Here is a 24,146-nt window from a genome sequence, read left to right as displayed (position 1 = left end):
CGGTGTCCGGGAGCCGGGCCGCGCCGGGGCAGGGCCGCCTCCCCGGCCTCCTCCTGCCCCTGCCGGGCGAGAGGCGACCCGCCGCCGCCGCGCCCGCTCCCCCCGCCGCTCCTCTCGCTGCTGCAGGGGCTCCCGACCGCTGTGTCGCGCGCGGGCGGCGGGAACGGGCGGGCGCTCCTGGCGGGCCCGCGCCCATCGCGGGCAGTGCCCGCCCCGCGGCCCCGGCGCTGCCGAGCGGGGGGCCCGGGGCTCGAAAGGCACTGGGAGCACCCGCCCGCCCTCCTCTGCCTCCCTGCGGTTCCTCAGTGGCGGCCCCCGCCCAGCCCCGGTCGCCGGCACAGCTCCCGCCGTGCTCGGGCCGGGGCAGGGCGGCGGCGCTGCGCTCAGGTTCCTCCTCCTGTGCGCTGAGGGACAAGCCGCAGCGAGTAGTTAAACCTGGGCTTAAACTGTGTGTAAGTCAGGACATCCGCACCGCTGCACGCTGGGTCAGCCCGGTCAGTACGGCGTGCGTTCGGAGCTGTCGGCCCGTGCGGTGTTAACGTGCCGCGCTGGTGGTTCAATGTCGTGTTTCGGATTTGATTTACCGAGCTTTGTAAGGGTTCTCAGCTTTGGGGCACTTCCAGCTGACCCTCCGAATTCAGTTTCAGCTCAAGACTGGAATGATTTGGAGTCACTCAGTGGGGATACAGGTAGCTGCATGGCAAGCTATCCAAAGACAGCTCGGTCCTGTAGCTAGCGTGGCTGATCGTGCTGGGCTGCTGTCTCCTGTTCAATTTGCAGTGATGTGAATTGAAGCCCTCAAATGGGTGATCATTCTCTACAAAAGTTATTTAGTGATTCCAGTAAGGTTCCTTTGCCCTTGCAGGAAACGACAGCATCCTCCTCACCTATTGAAATGAACGGATGTTCATTTGTAGCACTGTGAAGCTCTCCTGGTTGAGCACGCAACGTTGGCAACCATTGTAAAACATAAATGTAGAATATGTTAAATAGTGGATGAAAAAAACCCCTATATTGTCTCTAAAAAGTCAAATTGTCAAGTAGGTGATAGAGAAGATGAGGTAAAATAAGGCAGAAGTAGTGTTCCTCTGGTGTGAAACAGACTAAACCATGATTACTGCTCAGAATTGTAAGCAGTAAAAGTAAAGAAGACAAACCTTACAGATTGAATTTGGTGCTCATCCAGCTGCTTGAGTGTACAGAATGCTAAGCTGAATGTATTTCAGGTGTGAGAGGGAGCACTGATTTGTAATTCCGTGGAACTGGTATTTATCACAGAGTTGCAGTAAGAGCTCAGTCACGAGGCTGGTGTCTGTATTAGATTTTTTTGATTGCTCTTGACAATTCCTCGGAATACAGAAGTGCACCAGTTTGTAAGCTGGTGCATAAATTTCATTCTTGGCACTTTTGTTTCTTTCATGCTTTTCTAGAAAACAACCTGGCACAATTTACACAACTCACTTAAAAGATGTGTGATGGTGTGGGAATGTTTCTTTTCCTCCTGGAGAGGAAAGTTGGAGGGCAAAAGAGAGACCTAGAAACTTCAGATTTTCTATGGAGGATCCCCCTTAGACATTTTTTTTTGATTATTATCTATTACAGGGTGGTCTCAATGGTGGCTTGAGTATTTCCATGCATGCATTATCAATTGTCTGCAGCCAATCTAGAGCTCTTAAATCTTGGATCGGTTGTGTTAGATGACCAGCTCTACAGCTCCTTCACTGTGTATGCATTGGATTGCCAGAGGTGCATATGGTCCAGGACTTGAATCTGACTAGTTACTACAGCCTCAAAAATGTGCAAAGTCATATTTTGAAATATCACAGCTGCAGAGGTGCAGACACAGAAATACACCTGCTTGAGACATCAGGAGTCTTGAGTGAGAATTGTTTTGACCTTTCTTATCGTGTCAATTTTGATGTTAGTGTTAAATTTCCTATTCCTTGTACCTTAAAGGGAGGGGGGGATTGAATTCGGTTGTTAGTGAGAACTGGAAAGATTGGGAAGGGAAATGGAAGAGAGCAAAATAGGAAAGAGCTGTAGAAAGGTAAAATGGCTCTAGTAAAGAAAATTAGATGTTTTTGTTATGCACAGTAATAAATTTTATGATAAATAAATGGCTTAGGTTACTGTTAGGAAAAGACCATCTCCCTTTGCTCCACATGCACCCTTTGTGTTGTCATCCAAGGGAGACTGTGGATGGCTGACTGGGGATAGAGCATATTTGGACAGTAGGGTCTAGCTGGCTGCTCCAAATGCAGTTGGCGTTCCTTGTCTAGACCGACTGCTGGCAGATGGCCTGGCTCTCAGGTTGACTAGCAGCCCTATACTCCTCAGCCTGCGTCTTTGCTATGCGCAGCCTGTCATCTATCCCAGTAGGAGAGCAGTAGCTTTCCTTGTCTCTGCAAGAACTTTATTTATATTTCCCATACTTTCATCAAATTCAGTGAAGAGGTGACAGAATGGATGTTGCAAAGCAGTTGTTGCAGAAGATACAGAATTATTCCTGATCTACTGTCCTCAGATTACTTAGAAACACAGACTTTAATAAAGTGTGGGGGGGAATGACCTGTTAGCTCAAGAGATGACTTGCTTTAGAGTTATGACAGTGTTAGCACATCACAAGTGGTGAGTAGAAAACGTTGATGTAGTTTTGAATCTCCAGAGATATAACCAGAATTGGAAAACCTATCTTGTGAATAGAGTAGAGGTATTTTTGTTTTCTTCAGTAGTTCAAAACCAGGAGTCTTATGAGAATCACCTTGCCAAAAAAATCTATTAATATAAAATAAAAGTGGTATGGCACATTTACATAGATATGTGGTTTTGATGCTGTAAACTTTTTTCCCCGAAGTGACTATTTCCAGTATTTAAAGGTGAGCCTTTGCAACAGACAGTAAATAAGCTCAGTGTTTTTTACTTTCAAGCACTTATTACATCAATTCTTTCCCATGTTGCAAAGTCACGTACCTCCAGTTGAGTAAGGAGTTGAATTGTGTCTGAGTTTTTTCCTTGGCTGACATTCAATCCATCTCGCTGCTGTGTCAAGTGCAGTCAGTATATCTGAATGGGATGGGCAATGCTGCCTCATATAATCTTTTAATTTTTTTTTCCTGCTGTTTTCTTCGCTGCAGCAATCTCATAATTCATGATTTCATGTCCAGGTCTATGTGTTGACTGTATAGCCAGTTGTTGGTAGCCTTTGTGTTACAATCACTGCAGCTGCTCCTATCACAAAGTAACCATCTGAATGACTATCTGAGACTCCTTCAGATTTTTTTCTTGTTAATAAATTTATCAGTGTTAAATTACAGAGGCTTGGATTTCCTTCCCTGCATGATAGTGTGGTGTTGTCTGAGATACTTGTTCCTTGCTATTTACTGTGAGAAGCTATTTCCATATGGCTGCCAGTGAACTCCTGCTTGCAGTACTTTTTGGGACTCTGGGAACACTTGGACTGCTAGTTACAAAATGCTACCTCAAAATGTAAAATTTCTGGGAAGTTTTATGGAGATTCTCTCAGTGTGTGTGGCAATAGGCACCTACAGCATTCTATATTAGAGCTCAGTATAATCAGCTTTATAAATTTGGGGTTTTTTAAAATATAAATCAGGTATTTAGGCCGCAACTGAAACTTTCTAGAAGTTCTTAAAAAGTATTACTGGCAGCCAACTTGAAGTTTCTTACTTTGTCTTGAAAGCTGTGGGCTTCTGAGGCATGTACTTCTATCTCCGCATGAAAATTTAAATCACCGCTGCTTTTTGATAACTGACGTTTCTGACCACTTTTTTTTTTATTTCTTGAATAAAAAAATAAATAAAAAAGACTTGAGGTAAACTTAATACCTTTTTGTGATACTTTCTGTTTTTTTGGTTGGTGATTAGGCACAGGAAACATTACTTTTGGACAGTGCTGTTCCTTGACGTTTGTCAGAGAAGCCTGGTCTTTGTGATGTCTTTTTGCATCTTGTATGCTGTTTGAATCTTGTGGGCAACTTCAAATTTGATAGAAGAGTGAAAATTTTTGGAATTTTAGGAGGTAGTTTTGTACTGTTCTTCTTAAAGCCACCTTTCCTCTGCCCCCCGCAACAAATGTAGGAATGTGGGAAGATAATACATACGCTGTTTTGCAACTCTCATTGAAACTTCTTGCCAGGTGACTAGTATGGCATACGTCGGCTGTGATAGTGGGAGGGTATTTAGGCAGGTATTGGAAGCCTGAAGCTTGGCAGGACAGATCCTTTGTGCAGATGTGGGAGGGAGGCTGAGAAGAAGGCTCAGGTCCAGAGGATAAGAAAACTTTCAAGTCAGGTCAAGGTACCAGTTATAAAAAGAAAATGTGGAGTCTTAATAACAGATCCTAAAGAGGACACTGATAGCTTTTTACAGCCCTTTCCTTAAAGAAGCTTTTAGTAGACACTGTAGAATAAAAACTGAGGAAAAACCAAGCAAATAATCCAGCTAGAGGCAATAATGATGCTTGGACCATCTTGTATAATACTTGAGCAACTTTGAGGCACAAACTTATAGTACACCAGGGTTTTTAAGTACTGATGCTAATGGATTTTTACCGCTTTGCGTGCAATTGTTTTATACTGTATTTGTCTGTTATGTTTAGAGGGCTTTCAGAGTATCATCAAAATTTGTTGTGTGTAATAGTACAGAACAAAACCACGTTTTCGTAGTTACATGTGACTGGTGGATTAATAGTGAGAAGCAAGTGGCAAATTTTGCCATAGATGGTGTGGTGGGTTGACCCTGGCTGGACACCAGGTGCCCACCAAAGCCATTCTGTTATAGCCCTGCTCGGCTGAGCAGGGAAGAGAAAATACAACCAAAGGCTACTGGGTCAAGAGAAGCACAGGGAGGGATCACTCGCCCATTACAGTCATGGGCAAAACAGACGTGGGGGAGTTAATATCATTTATTACCAATCAAATTTGAATAGGGTAATGAGAAATAAAACCTAAATCTAAAACACCTTCCCCAGCCCATTCTTCTTCCTGGGGTCAACTTAATTCCTCATTTTCCTCTCCCCCTCCACTGTGAGGGGGATGGGAAATGGGGGTTATGCTCAATTCATATATTGTCTCTGTTGCTCCTTCCTCCTCAGGGGCAGGACTCCCTGCTTCAGGATGGGGTCCCTCCATGAACTTCTTCAACATGAGTCCTTCCCATGGGCTACAGTTCTTCATGAACTCCTCCAGTGTGGATCCTTTCCACAGGATGCAGTCCTTTAGGAACAGGCTGCTTCAGTATGGGTCCTCCACTGGGTCACAAGTCCTACCAGCAAACCTGCTCCAACATGGATTCCTCTCTCCACAGGTCCTGCCAGGAATGTGCTCCACTGCAGGTGTCCAATGGGGTCGCAGTCTCCTTTGGGCACATCCACCTGCTCTGGCAGGGGGTCCTCCGTGGGCTGCAGGGGGGCAGCCTGCCTCACTATGGTCTTCCTCATGGGCTGCAGGGGAATCTCTGCTCCAGCACCTGGAGCACCTCCTCCCTCAACTTCTACACTGACCTTGGTGTCTGCAGAGTTGTTGCTCTCACATATTCACTCCTCTCTTTGGCTGCTCCTGCCTAGGTGGTTGTTTTTATGTTACTGCAGAGGTGCTGCCACCACTGCTGGTGGGCACAGCCTTGGCCAGCGGCAGGTCCATCTTGCAGCTGGCTGGCATTGGCTCTGTTGGACATAGAAGAGGCTTCTAGCAGCTTCTCACAGAAACCCCCCCACCCCCTGCCACTACCAGAACCTTGCCACACCAACCCAGGACAGATGGCATTTGGACAGAAGCTCTGTATGAATTATTGTTTGTTTTAACCACACTTTGATAATTGACTCTACACTGTGCATTAATGCAAACCTCCAATGCACATGTGCTCCATGAGTATAAGTGCAGGAATGGTTTACACTGTTAGCTTAGTGAATTTAGTTATGCCTCGCTTTACTATAGCTGGAGGTGCACCATGAAAAGCTTGATCTGTGCTAGTGCATAGATAATCCTCTAGGAATTTGCATAGGATCTCAGATTCACAGTTCCAAAATCATGTAATCTGTTGTGGAAAATTCAAGAATGAGGTCATTCTCAGGGGAGAGTGATGCTGACCTTAAAATGCTCCCCTTCATGTTACTGTTTGGCCACAAAGTCTTCTTCCAAGAGTGGCTAGATTCTGGATTATTATTTTTTTTTCTTGTGGGAAGGCACAGTTACCTGGAGTACACTTGTTTTCATCTCACTGCAGGTGGCTTTGCACTGGTTAACATTGTGTGGGGATGGGAGCTGGAGAGCCAGAGGTCTGTGAGGGAAGATTGTGAGCAATCCAGAGCTCACGGTGCTTGCTTAGCACACCTGTAGTTTCAATTTGCTGACAATTGTCCATAGATTGAGTACTAGTTAAGATTTTCTTACTTTTTTGCGGGGAGGGGATGCTAGATACAGTCGGGGCTGGTAGTAGGGTCTGGGAACCTGCAGGGTGGTAGAAGCATTAATGTACAGGAGACATTAGCCCAGTAATGAGTTCAGGAAGCGGAGGCATGTGGAATGCTGACACTTGGGGATTATATGGCAAGGAATAGAATTCATGTGGAGGCCAGCTATTGGGAACCACAAGTGCAGCCTTCTATTTATGATGTCTGACCTTTGCTTTACAGTCTGATGGGCTTTGCTGCTAATTCTTTCTTTTTTTTTGCTAAAAGGTAGATGTTATTTTCAGAAGATTTTCTTCAATGAAGTTATTTTGCAGTGATAAAATTTTAATGTAAACATTCTGAAATCTCTCTGACAATCTGACATCTGCTTAGGTAACCAATTTATTTCGGTAATGCTGGTTACAGCCAGATCTTTACATAATTGTAGCTAATGAATTGATAGACCTTGGAAGAATTTGTGCCAAAATGTAATGTAATGTTATACTAAGTTTTGAATTAAGTCTCTGTAGTTTTCTGAGGCAGTTTATCGCTATATGTAGAAGACAAGTTTTGACTGATAAGTTTCACTTTCTCCTACTGCCTCCCCCTCAAAAATCAAAGCAAAAGCATGCATGCTTTTTTACCTTCTTATGTGCAATTTGTCACTTCTTGGTGCAGGAGATCAATGTGATCTTCCCCCTTATCGCACTGTGACAGAACAGGAAAGAATTGTCATTTGGCAAGTAGTTATAACTTGTCCATGTGCCAATATATTGCTTTAAGTTTAGCCCTATGCAGCTAAAGCTTTTAGTTTCGATTTCACACCCCAAAATTAATCTGGACTATTGGATGTAGTTGGGAGATAATGGCACTGGTAGCTGGTGAGGTTTTCCTACATTTAGAATAAAAATATGAAGCAAGTGTATACTGTGTGTAGTCTGAATTGAAATGCCAGAGTTGGTTGCTGTACTTCTGGTTTTTTGCAGAGACCTGGCACAAGATGGAGAAGTTACCACCTAGTGAAGTTAGATTAACTGTAGGTTCTCTTAGTCAGTGGTTCGTTGATCTAGCAGCTTTCCAGTACCTAAAGTGGGCCTACAAAAGAACCAGAGGAGGACTTTTTACAAGGGCATATAGGGATAGGACAAGGGGGAATGGCTTCAAACTGAAAGAGAGTAGGTTTAGATTAGATGTTAAGAAGAAATTCTTTACTGTGATGGTGGCGAGGCAGTGGAACAGGTTGTCCAGTGAAGTGGTGGATGCCTCATCCCTGGAAGTATTCAAGGCCAGGTTGGATGGAGCCCTGAGCAATATGGTCTAGTGGAAGGTGTCCCTGCCCATGAGTGGGGAATTGGACTAGATGATCTTTAAGTTCCCTTCCAACCCAGACCGTTCTATGATTCTGATTCATGTTGAAAAGCCTTACTGTATGAACAGATGTAGCTTGGACTGTGCTGGCACAAAAGTTGTTATGCTGATGAGGTGAACTTAGACTGAGGAAACTATTTGGCTCAGAACTCTGCGATAAAGGTTATTTCTTTAACCAAAACAGTTTTGTGATCTCATCTGTTACTTGACTTTGTAAACGCCTGGGCTGATGATGGGTGTGTATGGAAGGGTGACTGTACAAATAAGCACTGCTGCTGAGGAGTTAGAGCTTCCCATTTGGGCAAACCTGTGCATTTTTTGAAGAAGGGAAGTGGTGGAGGTAGTTACAGGTGTGAGTGAAGTTGATCAAGAAGGATCAAGAACTGAAATGGTGGGGAGAAAAGCAATGTGACTCAATTGTAAACTCAGCAGCTGAAGCCAATGAAGAATGAAACAAAGGACTTCCACTCTCAGTGACTAAAAATTTGTGCAACTTAGATTTTTTTTTTTTTAATTTAAAAAAAAAATCTCTTTTTGCTACTGGTGGTGTCTTTTCATCTGTTTAGAAATCTTCCTGGAGAATTTGGCAGGAAATGTCTGATTTCCCCTAGGAAGCAAATATTGACGTGATTGATGAGCAATCAGTTAAACTGAAACATCTCTCTTTTTCCTCATCACATATTCTCCCACATAAATCGTTATATGTGGTACCCTCCAAGTGATAAGTGTTATCATTTCAAGTGTAGCAGAAAATGGAGCTAGTGGTTTTCATTTGAACTCTGTCATCTCTTTCTCAAAAACTCTTAATTTGTAATATCATTTGCAGAGCCTGAAGCTGTCTACGACATCTTCTCTAAAAGTGGTTCTGGATACAGCAGTTCAAGCACATCCCAGATTAAAAGTTACCGGGTGGTTTATGGTGTGGTGGGTTGACCTTGGCCAGATGCCCACTCAGTGACACTCTCTATCCCCCTCAACCAGGCAGGGGGAGAAAATAAGACGGAAAAGCTCATGGGTCAAAACAAAGACAGGGACATAATTTACTGATTACCATCATGGCAAAACAGACTCAACTTGGGGAAAATTAATTAATTTGCTTCCAAGGAAGATAGAATTGGATGATGAGAAACAAGGACAAAATTAAAATAACACCTTTGCACCCCTTTTCCAATACTCAGCTTTACTCCTTCATTTCTGACTTCCCAACTCCCCTGTCCCTTATGGATGCGGGGGGATGGGGGTTTGTGGTCAGTCCACAACAGCTCCTCTCTGTTCTTTCTTCCTTGTGATGCTTTTCATGTGACCTGTGGGTCACATGTGTGGGTATCTGTTCCAGTCTGGTCCTTCATGGGCTACAGGCAGTCTCTGCTCTGGTGCTTGGTTCTCTTTCTTACCTTCCTTCTCTGGCCTTCGTGTTCACACTAGTTTTGCTCACACCTTTTTTTTTTTTTAACTGCTTGCTCTTCTCTCTGCATGATGTTTTCTGTCCTTTCTTAAATACATTTTCCCAGGTGTGCCACCAGCTTGGCTAGTGGATTCAGCCGTGTCCTGTGGCAGGTTTGTTGGAGCTGGCTCTGTCTGGCATGGTGTAGCTCCTGACCTCTCCCCTCAGAGGTCAACCCTGGAAGCCTCCTTGTTGCCAACACCTTGACATGTACACCCTGTACATGTGCTCGGATGGTTATGCAGTTTAATTAGATCATGCCAAGTACAAGTTTTATGGCCAAAAAAAGTGAGGTAAGCTGATTCGGATTTCTTTCAATCCGGATGCCTTTTCCATTTTACCAGTAACTTTTATTTTAGGCCATTTTGGGACTATTCATACAGTGTTGCATCCTGTTGTTCCTTTTTTAAATGGTCAAGGTTACCAGAAATTTGTTTTGTTTTGTAGCCAGCTGTTTGGAGACCTTTGCTTGTAGCACTCGTGGAAGAAATGTGTCAAGAGATGTGTAGATTTTGTTCATTTGTACTGATGGAAGATGTTTTTACCCACGGCCAATGCCAACTGTTCCTTGGTTTCTGTTGGAAGTTATTGTCCTCTGCTGGATGGCAGTAGTTTGTACGTAACCAGTCAGCATTTTTCAGGTTAAAGATCTAGTTAAGATAACCCAGCTCATGTTTTCTGAGTTGCATTGAGAATGCTGACAGGGTTTACTTTCTCAGTAGATTTGCAGGGTGGTGATTTCTGGAAAGGGGACAGCAATAAACACTGGTACTTGAGCTGTAGTTCCTGTTGTAGATTAGGTCCTATTAAAACAAAGATACTCATCCATCATCCATCTTCCCTGATCTGTTCAGACAGAATAAAGCCACCTACGGTTAGTTCAACCTACAAATAAGGGTGGATACTCTCTTCATTTTTTCACTATCTGTAGTAGATTAGAGAGGGCTTATATCTGGCCTCAGCCTGACCAAGTTGTAGGAGTGTAACCTCCATTTTAGTAGGTGATGCTGAAGGAAAATTTCTTGACTATTACATAGTGAATTGAGCTGGTAAATGTGCTGCTGAAAATATGAGGAAAGATTCATTCCCTTGAGACTTTGTGTAAAAATGTGGCATTGTGCCATTTTAAATACTTAGCAGCTTTAAGACGTGCAGTGTTTTCTCTTTATGTAAGAGGCCATTATTAATGTTTTCTGTTTTGAATTTTCAGAATAATTTTATCACAAGTATGTCAACCTCTGAAAGGCTTAATGATGTTATCTTTCTTTTTAAGGTACTAGCATAAAGTAGCCATAAGGATGCTTTTCTGTAGTCTTAACGCTATAAAAGATTCTTAGATAACTGTTTGTAAGTAAGAATATATGCAGAGTTTTTGGTGTTTAAGACTTTTATAGATGGATCAAGACTTTAATTTAGCAGTTTACCATCTGTTACTGAAATTAGCCCTGTTGGTAGTTAAGCTTCTTCCTTTGGAATGAGGAGGTAGCCTCTGCATTTCCTTTTTAGGTTGGTTACAGAATAGTAATCTGTTACGCTAGTATCTTGCTGTGATTAACCCTGCAGTCTCAACTCTTTAAACCATCCCTTCCACCGAAAGGAGCAGTCTGTTCTTCCATCATTCTGACAGCATGTGTTTGTACCCTGCTTTTTGTTGGCACAGCTGTTTGCTGGACATGTGGTGAACTGCATCAGGGAGTCTTCTCTCTTACATGGCTTTGTTTTTCTTTCTTTTCTTTTCTTCCAGATTGGCTACATGTTATATTGGACCATGAGGTCAAGAGACGGCTATACAGGCAAAAGTGAAAGTGCATAATAGGCTGAAGTGGAAAGGCAGCACAACTTTTTTTTTTTTCTTTCCCCAGTGGCCATTCATTTATCAGCTTAAAATATTCAGGCCTTGTAAGGTGTTGGGATTTCTCTAAGCTCCTGTGGTTCTAATGGTTTTTTACGAAGTTCATGAGTTGATTTCACAGCTGGTATTAAAGGACAGTGTAGAGCAGAAGACCATTCTGTCAAAAAGTGTATTCCTTCAATTGTAACGCTCATTAAAGACCGCTGTATTTAATATGTGGATTAATATGCAGTATTTTTTACTTACTGAAGGTAACTGTATAGCAGTAATATTGAATATGTAAGAAGAAAACTGGGGTGTCAGGAAGATGAACATGCAGGTAGCTGAATTACTAAGCAAAGCAAATTTGGCTGGAGATAAGGAGGTTGGATTTCTTCAAGTGACTTGGTGCTGACTTTGCAAGCAAGCTTTTCTTAAATTCTAGTGGCTTTCGTACAGTAGCTTTGAAGTTCATGTATTTTAGTGGTGATAGATATTGATTTGTTCTTAACTTTCTTTTAGCCACATCTCTTTGCGAGCAGTGTAGAATTTGTGGTGATTAACTATTGCCATAGTATGGGGAACAGAATTGCAGCTACTTTTCCAGGCAAAGAATAGTACTCCTTTCTAAAAAGCAATGAAGAAGCTTTAAAAATTGTCTAACCCCATGCAGAAATTTCTTCCTTCAGTACTGGAGTGGTCTCTGTCAGACAGGGAAGCTTTAGAGATTACAGTTTAGCTGCAGTGGCTCTGCTGTGTAAGAAATAATGTTTGGGTGTTTTTGCAAATACTTGCATAGGAGAGTCTTCTGATTGTAGTTATTTGCCACTTTTGTATTTTGCCACTATATTTGTAGTTATTTGTTTGGTCCTGCCTTAGTCTGTTGATAGCAAACGACTTCTGAAGTAGCTTTTTGTTTTTCGAAAATGTAGCGTACAGAAATCTTTTTTCAATTGTTTTGACTGAGGCCTTGGCAGCTTGAGGCTTTTGTAAACACTTCTGCAAGACTGAGAGTGATTAAAATAGTATATTTCTAACGGATTCCTCCTTTCTAGCTTGTTCATATCTCCATGTGCACTAGCAGTTGATTTTCTTGTATGTCTGTACAGAAGCATCTTCCAGGGTGTTCAGTTCACTTCCTTAAAGAAGTGCTCTGTCTTGTTCTGTGTGTAAGAACAAGGAGAATCCTGATGGTTATATCTGCTTTTCAGTAACTTCTTTTTCTCTTTCACTGAAAGCAGGATGACCAAGTGAAAACTCAGTGTGAAACACACTCCCCTGCAGATCTAGCTCTCCTGTTTGTGTGGCTTCTCTTACTCTTGGCAATTTCAAAAACCCTCCCCCTCCTGCTCAGTTGGTCTCTTCTAAAGATCCCAGTGCTCTCTCTCTTCCTGAGGCTTCTTGTCCTCACAAGTTACTGTAAAAAGAGGTTGAGAGCTTCTTCCCCCTCAGGTACAATTAATTTTCAGTTTAATGTCTTCATAGAAGAATAGCTATGCAGAATGTCAGCTACACCATCTGTCCCATCCGTATCATCTGTCACTCTGCTTCAGGCCACCTGTGATAATCAGGAAAGCTTAGCGTCTGCTTGTCAAAGCACTTTCAACACTTCTGTATTTTCTAACTACTTAATTAAAAATAAAAAAGATAAAATTGGGAGGGGAGGCATAATCAGTTGTGAATGAAAGATTTTTTGATTTATTTTTTTGAAGTACTGACTGGCATATATCTTCCTTTTGGATTTGTTAATTTATTTTAGTCAATGGAAATTATGATATTACTTGGAATTGGAAAAAGTGGAGTAAATATGGAATCGAGAAGAGATCTCAATCTAAAAACATTGCAGAGTATGATAAATAGAAATAACTGCCTACGGCAGCATGGGACACTTCATTAAAAGCGTTAGAGCTCAAAATATGTCCTGAAATCTCTTCTGTGAAACTTACTTAAATATGCTAGAGGAGAGGTAATAAAAACCACTATAAATTACTGTTCTGGAACACTTACTTGATGGGAATTTCTATTCTCAAGAATACAAAATTAACTGTTCTATTGTAAAAACATTTATTGTGAGCAGCAGAACTGCAAACCTCAGTTTTCTCAGATTTATCCTTTATCCTTTTTAGCATGTTTATATATGAGTGTTCCAGCTCTTTCTGTTCTTATTAGCAGGGATTTTTGCTGGACAAGGTTAGTATATACTTCATTGGAATAAACTGGCCAAGCAGCAGTAGTAGTATTGGAGTTCATGTCTTCCTCTTTAGTAGTACTGAGCTTGGTTAGTCTTAGCCACTGACAGCTTACAAAATGTACAGAACATGTGAAATTGGACAAGGGGTTCAAAGGCAGTTTTGGGGAGAAAGGAAGAAGTAACAGATTGCATAAAACTCATTTCCTCAGCTAAAAAAGTGTTAGAAAGACTTTGCCTAAAAAGATATGGAAAAGTCAGGTATTGCATATGCTTGATTGTCCTGATTAGTTTAAAAAGGTGAGAATCTAAAATTTTAATTAGAAGAGATTTATTTATTTGAATGTGTTTGAGAGACTTTCTTCATTCAGTAGCCATCCTCTGGGAAAAGTAGTATGAAGTTACAAAATAAAAATAATATGTAGTTAAACATTTCCTTGTTTGCTTCACATCTCATGATTCTCTTGTGGGTGATTTACAGGGTGATAGGTATTTCTTTTTTGTTTTGGTGTGTGTGGTTTTTCTGGGTTTTATTTTTAAATTGGTAATGTACACTTAAAAAATTAAAATCTCAAGGCAGTTCCGTTTCCTGACCTGATGCATAGTGTTGCCCTGTATACTCACAATTTTTTCTCTCAAATGTTACTTATTTCTCCAATTTTTATGGCAAATCAAATTTATTTTAGTATCTGCATGTCTGTAACTGTCCATCTTACTGTAAAATGTGCAAAATCAAGTCTCTATAATCACCTTAGAACTGGGCCTAGTCGTCTAAGCATTTTATATGCTTAAACCTTAAAACGTAACTTTTTGATTAATTTCTCCCTTTCTGTTCCTTTTCCATGGTTTCCCCCAAAATGTGTTTAAGATATTATTATAAATGTCTTCATGACTGCAGGACAAAAACCTTAGTTACTCTCAGAATTTAGGAGGTGGTGTTGATGTATTTAAGTACAAACATTACACTTTTTTTAATAAATGGCATCTCTCCTGAGTTTTTCGTAGTCTAACAGACTTGTCTTTGTTATAGTGTTTTAAAAAGATACCTTTTTTGAAGCAAAGATGCTTCTCAGCTTTTGCACAAAGCATTTTGTCTGTATTGGAGAATTTTAGCCTGGTGCTTGCTCTCTGCTGTGTCAGAGCCTGGCAGGTGTGGAAGATGAGTGTCAACCAATTCCCTCACAGACTTCTTGCAAATATTCCTCCTCATTTCTGTTTGGAAACAGCTTCAATTATGCCAGTAGTGAGGGAGCTCCATGCACAGCGCAGGAGAAAAAGATGTGCTTGCTTAAAGGATTTTTCATATAATATTAATGTTCCCCAAGGGGCCTGCGTGGGTTCAGAGTAGCCTCAGTACTAGTGTGGCTGTGCTTTTCTTTGCACTCTCCTTTTCTGTGGGGTTTTATAGCATGATGACCACACCCATGTAATGTGGGGGCATAAAGGGTCTCTCTGAAAGGGATGACACTAGCAGTGGAATAGCCCCTTCAGTATTATGGGTGTCTTGATTAAAAGAACTGTTATTCTCATACACGGGCTCTCTCTTTGTTTCCTGACAAATGGTTTTTAGTGGCACAATGTGCAGCTTGCAGCCAGGCATTGCTCCCTCAGTTATGCTGGCAGGTAGAAGTGCTGAGGCTACTGCCAGAGAACTGCTGATTCTGGGTTATTTTAAGCCAGGATTGGCTGCCTAGTATTGTTACAGTCAGCATACTGGCATAACTAGGGAGGCAGTCTGGGGACCAGAGGGACTGGGGGGGAGCAAGGGACTGCTGAGATCAGCCCAGCTATTAAAATGTGTTATTTTTAATATTAAAAAAAAAAAAGCCTCTAGCGTGCCCATCAGAACCAAAGCCACAATTTGCCTACAAGCATATCTGGCAAAGTCCAAATGATAGCAGCTGTGAAGAAGTTTAAAAATTGGTCTTTTCCTTAAGTTCCTTACTTTTAAATTTTGATTTGAACTTGCTGCATTAATTTGTGTTTGACCTAAGACACTTTCCTCATGCGGAACTGTCGATAAGTATATGGTCCTTCATAGGTGGAAATCCAAATTGTCCCATTTACCTGTGGCAGCACTCATACTGACAACTTGCCGAAAGAAACTGAGACTGTTTTATGCATTTACAGGGATAATCTATAGTTTCTTACTGACTTTTCATACCACTGAACATAAACTATCAGAAATTGTTATAACTGCTTTTCTACATCATTAGTAGATAGTACAAGTAAATAGCCAGCAGCATACGAATGAGTAAGTTATAAATTTTTGAGTATTATTTAAAATATGCTCATAGAAGTGAATGTAGAAAGCTCAAAGAAACTTGGATGGCCTTCCAGCAAGGTGTATGAGTGGCATTGGCAGCTAATGTCTATGAAGATAAGTAAGCAAAACAAGGAAGTAGACCAGATATATTTATTTTTAGGTTTGCATATGTACATAGTAATAACGTCAATATTATGATTTGTAGGACCCTGACAATTCAGAGATGAGTAATTGGATTTTGGCATTAATTACTGTGACTTCACTTTATATATTGATTAGTTTTTGTAATGTGAGGTGTTGTTTAACTGCATCGAGACAGGCATATCGCTTAAATGCTGTGTACATTTATTTCTACAAAATGGTAATGTAACAGCCCAGTTATGTTCAAAGAATTTATGAAGCCAAAGAGAAGTAATCTGTCTGTTTTGTGCTTGTATTAAAGAGAGACTTATTGTATTGGAGAAGAGAGTATTTACAAGGGCATGTACTGACAGGACAAGGAAGAATGCCTTCAAACTGAAAGATGGTTTAGATTAGATGTTAGGAAGAAATTCTGTGCTGTGAGGGTGGTGAGGCATTGGAATGGGTTGCCCAGAGAAGCTGTGGTGCCCCATCCCTGGAAGTGCTTAAGGCCAGGTTGGATGGACCCCTGTGCAATCTGGTCTAGTGGAAGGTGTCCCTGCCCATCACAGGGGTTTGGAACTATATGATATTTTAGGACCCTTCCAACCCAGACCATTTTTTGATTTTATGATTATTATTATTGTAGGCATATGGAATAAATATTCTATAAAACCGAAGTAATAAATCAGATTGTTATACCTACAAGTTGCCATTTTTCATCAGTAGAAACAGATAATTTTTCTTTGTGAAACCCAACACAGAAAGGTGGTGAAAAATTTAACTGTACATAGTAAAAGCAAGCTAGAAGAAAAATAGGAAAGTACCTGAGCAAATAAGGCTTCAGCAGGATTTCTTGTCCCTGCCTAATGTCCTTTTGCCTATTTTGGCCTCAAGTTCTTTTTTGTAAGGAGTAGAATGGTACCCATAAGGCTTGTGAAGGCTGGCACAGGAGAGGGAAAGATGTACAGGTCTTGGTCTGTCTGCTCAGTGCACTAGCAGGATGAACGATCAGAACGTGGGCAGCTCTTACCTGTGGTCACAGCTTGTGCCCGTGGTAGGATTGGTGCTATAGCAGAAGAATTGAGTAACAAAGAATATAAGTCATTGTAGGAAACCAGTCTTTCCTAAGTTTGTTGCTTATAGAACAACTTAACTGTCTCCTTCTGTCTGTTACGGTGACTTTAAACATGGTTCTATTTAGGCTGAAAGTGCTCACACCAAAGCTGTGTTATTTATGCATGTATATGTGTAAATATATAAAACATCCTTAAAACACACCTGTAGTGTTGCAGCAGAGTAGCACTTTAAAGTCTTTGATGTTGGATCTGATTCCAGTACAAATTTTCAGCTTAATAAACCAGTCCACTCTTGTTAGAGTAAACCTTGAACACTTTCTGTGAGTGATTAATACCTTTGGCTTTTCACTTACAGGAGTTTCTATTTAAGGTAGAATGGGAAATGCTTTGGTGTTTTCATTGTGGTATTCTTTAATGTGCTTTTAAGTATATTGAAAAAATATAGCACCTTGGCAGTAGTTTAACCAAAAGTTAAGAAATTTGAGGACAGCTGAATTATCTGTTACTGAGTGCTACAGAAGCACACACAGCAGGTGAGGGATCTAAAAGGAGATAAGTACCAGTTTACCACAGCCTCGTCTTTTTTCTGCAGGTATTATTTGGCTTTAAGGTGTTTGTCTGTCATTATTTCTCTGAATGTAGGCAAAATGAATGCTTGTTATTTTTAAAATGGTTTGTACAGGTCATGTTTATTTGACATGGATTGTATTTGTTACATTGCCTCCTCTTCTTCTAGGAAACCCAGCGCTTGCTGGCGGAGCCAGTCCCTGGGATAAAAGCAGAGCCAGATGAAAGCAACGCACGCTATTTTCACGTGGTCATTGCAGGTCCACAGGATTCCCCCTTTGAGGGTGGGACATTTAAACTTGAACTATTTCTTCCAGAAGAATATCCAATGGCAGCTCCTAAAGTACGTTTCATGACCAAAATTTACCATCCTAATGTAGACAAGCTGGGAAGAATATGTTTAGATATTTTGAAAGGTAAGTGCTACTGTGTGCTTTCTTTTTATCTTATTAAGTACAGAAATTTTTAAATTGACCCTAAAAAGAGTTTTCATATGTTTAAAGAATATCTTTATCTGGAAAACTTGCTGTTTCTGTAGACTATGGTGAATATGGTGTTTCATAGTGCTATAAATGTCTCTTCAGATAAATGGTCCCCAGCTTTGCAGATTCGTACAGTTCTGCTATCAATCCAGGCTTTGTTAAGCGCTCCCAATCCAGATGATCCACTAGCAAATGATGTAGCTGAGCAATGGAAGACCAATGAAGCCCAAGCCATAGAAACAGGTGATGTATCTTATACTTTTTTTTTTCTTGTTTCAGAAATAGCTTATTACTCACTGGCTGGGTGATGTAAATCCTGACCTCTTGTTTTATGTCTGCAGCTTTGCAGCTTGCAGAAACAATTATTATGTACTGTCATAGTCCAGGTACCGTACATGTGCCTGAAATGTTCTATTTTCAATCCTCTGAGGCTCGAGTTTTCATGGTTTGAATTTGCTAGCCTGTCTAATTTGCATTTGTGGTAAAATGAAAGAGCACACACACCACTGCTTTTCCTCTAAAACTTAAGGAACAGATTATCAGGTTCCAAAAAGTACATCTCTTTGATACCTGCTTCTGTTGCAGGCTATAGTGGATCGAATTACTATGTTATGCCTCTTCACTTTTGGATCCACTGCTGTCAGGCTGCTTCTTTAATATCCAAAAGTTGACAGTTGCTGGAATTCAAAATTGCACTTTAAAATTTCAGAACTGATATATTTTGTGTGCTTGCAGCAGTGATATAAAAAGACATCTTTAAAAATATGTATTTAAAATTACTTTAATCAAGCCTGAAAAATACATCTTTTCTTAAATGTGTTTCTTTTTCTTTACAGCCAGAGCATGGACTAGGCTATATGCCATGAATAATATTTAAATGCGCTTTGAACATCAAGTGTGCATCACTTCTCCTGTTCTGCCAAGACCTCTTCCTTTTTTTGTTTGCATTTAATGGACACAGTCTTAGAAACATTACAGAATAAAAGCCCAGACATCTTCAGTCCTTTGGTGATTAAATGCACATTAGCAAATCTGTGTCTTGTCCTAATTCACTATTGTACCGCATGAGCAGAGGCTAGAAGTATCATCTGGATTGTTGTGAAATTGTTTGAAAGCAGCAGCACATCTCTGCTTTTAATCATTTTTCCCGTCATGGTTTAAGTATAAGCACTGTGAATGAAGGTAGGCAGGGTTAGCTGCGGGGCTTTTTGTTTTAATTTTGTGGGCTCCTCCTCCCTTTTTATGGTGATGCTAATTGCATTGGTAAAAGCAGCTAACCAGTTATACTTTAGAATATACCCTCTAGCCCAGTCTAACTTAGACGCTGTAGATGGACAAGCTTCATTGTTTGAACAAAAAATGGGAACATTAAACATCCACCACCTTCACTAATAATATTGTGATTCTGCTGTCAAGTGTAGAAAAATTCCTCCAAGAAAAAGCTTGTGACCATTTTGTATGGCTTGTCTGGAAAATCTCCTGTAAATCTTATGTTTTAGTAAAATATTTTTTGTTATTCTACTTTGCCTTTGTACAGTTTATTTTGCTATGTTTTCATTTCTCTAATGTGACAATCGTATTTAAAAAAATTGAATCCAGAGTTGACAATTTGTCTTCACCAGTCTGACAGATTAAACAGTAAAGAGGTGGAGTTCACAAGGGTTTTTTTTTTCCCTTCTGTTTGCTGACTTTTTTTATTAGTTTGTGTTATGTGGGTGACCTTACCTGGTCAATTTAATATGAAATTGCATTTGGAGTGACTTTTAGAAACACGTCTGATGTAACAATTGTAACCATAATTTTAGTAATGCATCTATGTGTATTTTCATGTAAATAACCAGAATGAAGTAGGAGGTTGAGAGAAAACGACAGCACTAATTATGAGTATCAACATAATGTCTCATTGCTGATTGTCATCAGATGTTATACAACACGGTTTTCTAACTTCTTTAATTCCTGCCCTCTCTTAACATGAAAAACCAGTGTGTAGAACCACTGTTACAGCCAGCTTGTGTATTGACTAATGTCTGCTTAACCACTTACAGCCAGCACCTCATAACACTGGTTTTCTCTACAAGCCTTATTAAGCTACTTACTTGAGCAACTGCTCATCTTAAATAGCAACAAAGCTTCTTTATTGGAGGGAAGGAAAGTGATGAACAAATTCCTTCTCATCCTTGTATTTTGTGTATGCATCTTGTCTGGGAACCCAGGATCTTTTCTGGGAACCCATCTAATCGCTTCCCTTCATTTCTTGTGTTTCTATTCTCTTCATTTCCCCAAGCCCTCTCCCTCACAAAAACAAACAAAAAAAGGAAAAAATAAAAACTGAAAAGCTTTTGGTGAGGCCAACCTGAAGTGTATAAATGACGGCTTGTAGTGGTTGCAGTAGGGAGTGTTTTGTCATGCAGTTCGGGGGTATGGTTATGTAGTCTATTGGTATTCTCCCTCTTTCACCTCTTCTTACTCGTGTCATCTGAAATTTCTATAGAATGTGGTGTATTTATTGTGCTCTTATGTAAGATGAAGAATATCTATTAAAAACTACGTTTTCCAACAGACAGTGCTTTCAGTGGTTAGTGACCAGTATTGTCCCTCAACGTTATCTGTAACATGGTTGAAGCTTAGTTCAGAATTCAGCTTTTTCACAAAACTGACTTATAAAAAAACTGTGTTGAATGTAAGCCAAAGTTGTGTTCAGGGCTCATGACATGTTCTTCAGCATGGGTAAGCACCATTAACCCTACCTTCTCCTTACAAACGAGCGTGTGTTTGGCTTTAGCTGGCGGACGTCCCATAGCGCGGACAACTTTCACGGCAGGCAGCTGAGAATAAGTGGGCTGTAGACTCTGGATTCACTTCTCCTACCTCTTAAAGCTTTATGTTACACCATATATGCAGCTTTCCTCAGCTGTGTCTCGCCCAAGGATGAGTGACACCCCCAGAGGACAGTCAGACCCACCTAAGCATCCTGTTTGAAAGTGGCTTTCCCTTCCTTCAATAGAGAAACTGGACCTGAGCTGGCACTTAAACAATGAAACTTCATAGGTGGGATGAATCCAGACCCAGATGATGTATATTAAAGAATACTTATTTTACTTTTAAACCTGATTTAAGAGCCCTGTATAAAGTCAAGCTGGGAATTTCATTCCAGCTTATGCTGAGGAACATGTGAAACTTTTAGGCTAAATTCTTCAAAGCCAGTTAGATGTAACCTTTTCCTCAGTTAAGCAGGTGTGTATTCCCAGCTGTTACGTGAAACTCAGTTATTGCTGTTACATCTGCCATTGCAGCTGATTAGCAAATGCAGCTATCTTTTAGAGAGCAGTAGTTTTATCTCAGTTTTTAGTATGTGTCTATTGGAAATGGGTTTCCTCTACCATTACTGGTGCTATGTGTCAAATGTCCTAAAATCCTGAGCAAGAGTGATGAATTGTATTTTATATGTTAGTATTTGGGTGGTAACTGTGTAGCGGTTGAGCCTGGGTTGTTGCATGGACTCTACAGCCACACATGCAAAATATTTTTGCAGTAGTTTCCTGTAGATCAAGAGGAGGGATTGAGAGGCTTTTGGTTTTGCATAAACATTCAGTGGTGGTTTGTTAACGTGTAGCCATGTTCTCTCATGGATGTGAAGTGTATGATCATTTGGAACTGATGGAACAGGTTTTTTTGTATTTTAGCTGACTAGTCTAAACCAAGTGAAACATTGCTTCTATAGCTTTCAAGAAAGTGTATTTCTAACACATCGAGACTATTGTGAAACATCTTAATGGACTAGTGACATAAAAAATTGTGACATCTCTATTTATATACATTCCTTCTTGGGTTGTTTTTTTTTTTTTTGAGGGTTAAAGTAAAATGTCTGGTAGGTTTTGTCAATAACATGTCTTGACTGTAATGTAGTATGACACTGAAATAAAAGGAAGAGTGATTATTCATTACTTAAACACTGAGCTTCATTTAACTGTAGTGGGCTGCCATCAGTGTGCAATGGAGTTTCCTACTAGTTCTTAACATCTGGTAAAATAAGGAAGATAACTACGATAACTTCTCTCGTAACTCACTTTTTAACTGCTGTGGCTTCTCCCCTAGTAAGGGGAGAGAAGAGCAGCACCTCTGTCCTAAAAGCCTTCAGAAGAGACTGGTCTGGTACACAACTCAAAGGATGGTGCATTTTGGGTTTTTTTTTGTGTGTGGTGTCCCCCCCCCCTATTTTTTTGGCCTGCCTCTGTTTAAATCTGTCTGGTTCAAGACTTTCCTACTTATGTGCAGTTTGGACAATTTCTAGTGCAATCAAATTGATAGATTTAGCTTTGCTAAACTGTGTTACATCATGGCATGGGTTAATAATTACATGCCTACTTTTTTTGTAGAGTTTATTGCAACCTTTCCTGTGGAAGTGTGCAGGAAGATTTTAAAGCAAGTATCTAAATGTTATGTTGCATTGAAGTACATTAGAAAAGTGGCATCAAGCAGCATGACTGCCTTACCTGTGGTGCTTGCTTTCATAAACTCCCCTCGACACTTAGATGGGGTTAGGTGAGAGCAAGTAGAGTGTTTGTCTGCAGGACAGAAAACTATGGGGAAAGACTGCTCTAATGGAAGCAGTCAGCTGAACACTGCCCACTGGCTGATCTGTGTTAGGAAAGGGAGCTGTATGGTGCATCAGTTAGCTCTGTTAGTTGCTAGGGAGTTGTTCAGCCCATCACTGAGACACTGAGTGCTCTCTACCTCAAGGAGGATTCTTGAGTACTGGAAGGTGCAGTACCTGTGGTTTCTGCCTATCACACTGCATGAACTTTCCCAGATAAAGCGATTGATGCAAATGTGGCATGTAACAGAAGCCTTTTTATGACTTCATTTTTTCTGAGAAGGTATATATAATTAATTCACATAAGAAACTCATCTCTGACTGCACTACTTGTTGCAAGGTTGTTCCAGATACTCTGGTGGAATCTGGGGTCTCATCTTCAGAGCTGCAGTGGAGGAGTATTTTTGGTTCAGGCCTTATCTGCACCTTCCTACCCAAGCTGCCTACCAAGGCTTGCAAGCTCAGTTATAAATCTGAAAGATTTCATGTGTGGTGTTCAGTTGTTGCTTGCTGTAGCACATGTGCTTGTCTCAGCCCAAATACCTGGTGTGCCTTCAGAAGTACTGCTGCTGTAGTTTTCCCATCAGCTACTCATTTTATATACAGATAACATTGAAGGCTGAGGCTGGGTACTGGTACATTTATGGAAGGGTGTCTGTGGTCCCATGCCCCATGCACATTACCAAGGGCAGACTAATCTCAGAAGAGTAAGACACAGTAAGGTGATTCTAATGGTGTTTTTCCTTCCTTCAGTTGCTTTGCACGTTTGCCTGCCTTATTCAAAGACAGATTATTAGTGTCCTACTCAGAAAGGAGGAAGGAAGGAAGTATTTAGGAAAATTAAGCAGCTGAATGATAGCAAAAAGTCTCTTAGGACACAAGTCTTGTTATAGAGTCTGTCTGGATCTAATGGGCACTAGGTCACAGGTAAGCCAAGAGCAGCGTAAGTGCAGAAGGTGATGGTCTGGCTAGTGTCATGTATTGCTGTATGTGCTTCGTTCTGTCCCTCCTTCAGAATTGGTGGCAACAAATGAGGGAAAGCTGTTGGGAATGAGTGCTACCACTGAGAGCTGCTGAAAGTGCAGTATGTGCCGTTGGGCAAGCAGCAGCTGATCACAGAGCAGGCTCACTCAGTGGTCCCCAGCTTCCAAAACAGCTCTTTGAACATCATTTCCTGCTTACTTAAATGAAGAAAATTGTCTGAGAGCGTTGTTTGGGGTGGTGCATAGCCCATAGCAATGAGATCGTCATAGGCAGGGATATGCCTGTGATTGCTGAGTTTGCAGGTTAAAAGGTGATACCATTCCTTGTGTGGAACACTGTCCTAATGTGAATGTGGTGCTGGTTTCATCACTTGAGCTAAGGAGGCATTGCCTTGCTTAATGCCATAGCAGCATTGACGCCAGAAGAGTGTTGAAAGTAAGAAGGTGAGTTTAAAACAAGGTAAGAGGAGGTAGGTCTGCAGCAGCAGGCTGAACTCTGGCATCAGTTTCCAAGCTGGGGTGGGTATTGGACACATGTGCTAAGGGAAGAGGGAGTGTCACGTCAAGTTCCAGGAAAAGAAATCCATTCCTTGGAACAACACAAAAAAAATTACACCTTGTTTGGGAAGATCCTGAGCCACAAATGGTGGTAGACAGGGGGGATACTTGAGGCAAATACTGTCCTGTTACTCATTTGTCCCCACATTGGTGGAAGGGAGGCACTGGCGTAGATGGACTTTTGGTTCGATCTGATGCAGCCACTCTCACTGTTATTGTACGGATATTTAATACACATTTATGCTGTGACTGATATGC

General features: G+C 40.9%; 1 protein-coding gene across 1 annotated transcript in view; it reads left to right on the top strand.

The window, feature by feature from the left end:
- The window catches only part of UBE2N (ubiquitin conjugating enzyme E2 N), a 22,311-nt gene extending 621 nt beyond the window's left edge, over nucleotides 1-21,690 (top strand). Inside the window, exons 2-4 of the mRNA XM_027679871.1 lie at nucleotides 17,441-17,687; nucleotides 17,856-17,996; nucleotides 18,590-21,690. Coding sequence (XP_027535672.1) covers nucleotides 17,441-17,687; nucleotides 17,856-17,996; nucleotides 18,590-18,630 — 429 coding nt within the window. The 3' untranslated portion in view covers nucleotides 18,631-21,690. The remainder of the gene's footprint in view (nucleotides 1-17,440; nucleotides 17,688-17,855; nucleotides 17,997-18,589) is intronic.
- Nucleotides 21,691-24,146: the final 2,456 nt, after the last annotated feature.

This window comes from Neopelma chrysocephalum, unplaced genomic scaffold (assembly GCF_003984885.1).
Source record: "Neopelma chrysocephalum unplaced genomic scaffold, ASM398488v2 Primary Assembly neopelma1_59, whole genome shotgun sequence".
Lineage (NCBI taxonomy): Eukaryota > Metazoa > Chordata > Aves > Passeriformes > Pipridae > Neopelma > Neopelma chrysocephalum.
The sequence above is the reverse complement of the archived record's forward strand: the minus strand, read 5'-3'. Positions and strand labels throughout refer to the sequence as shown.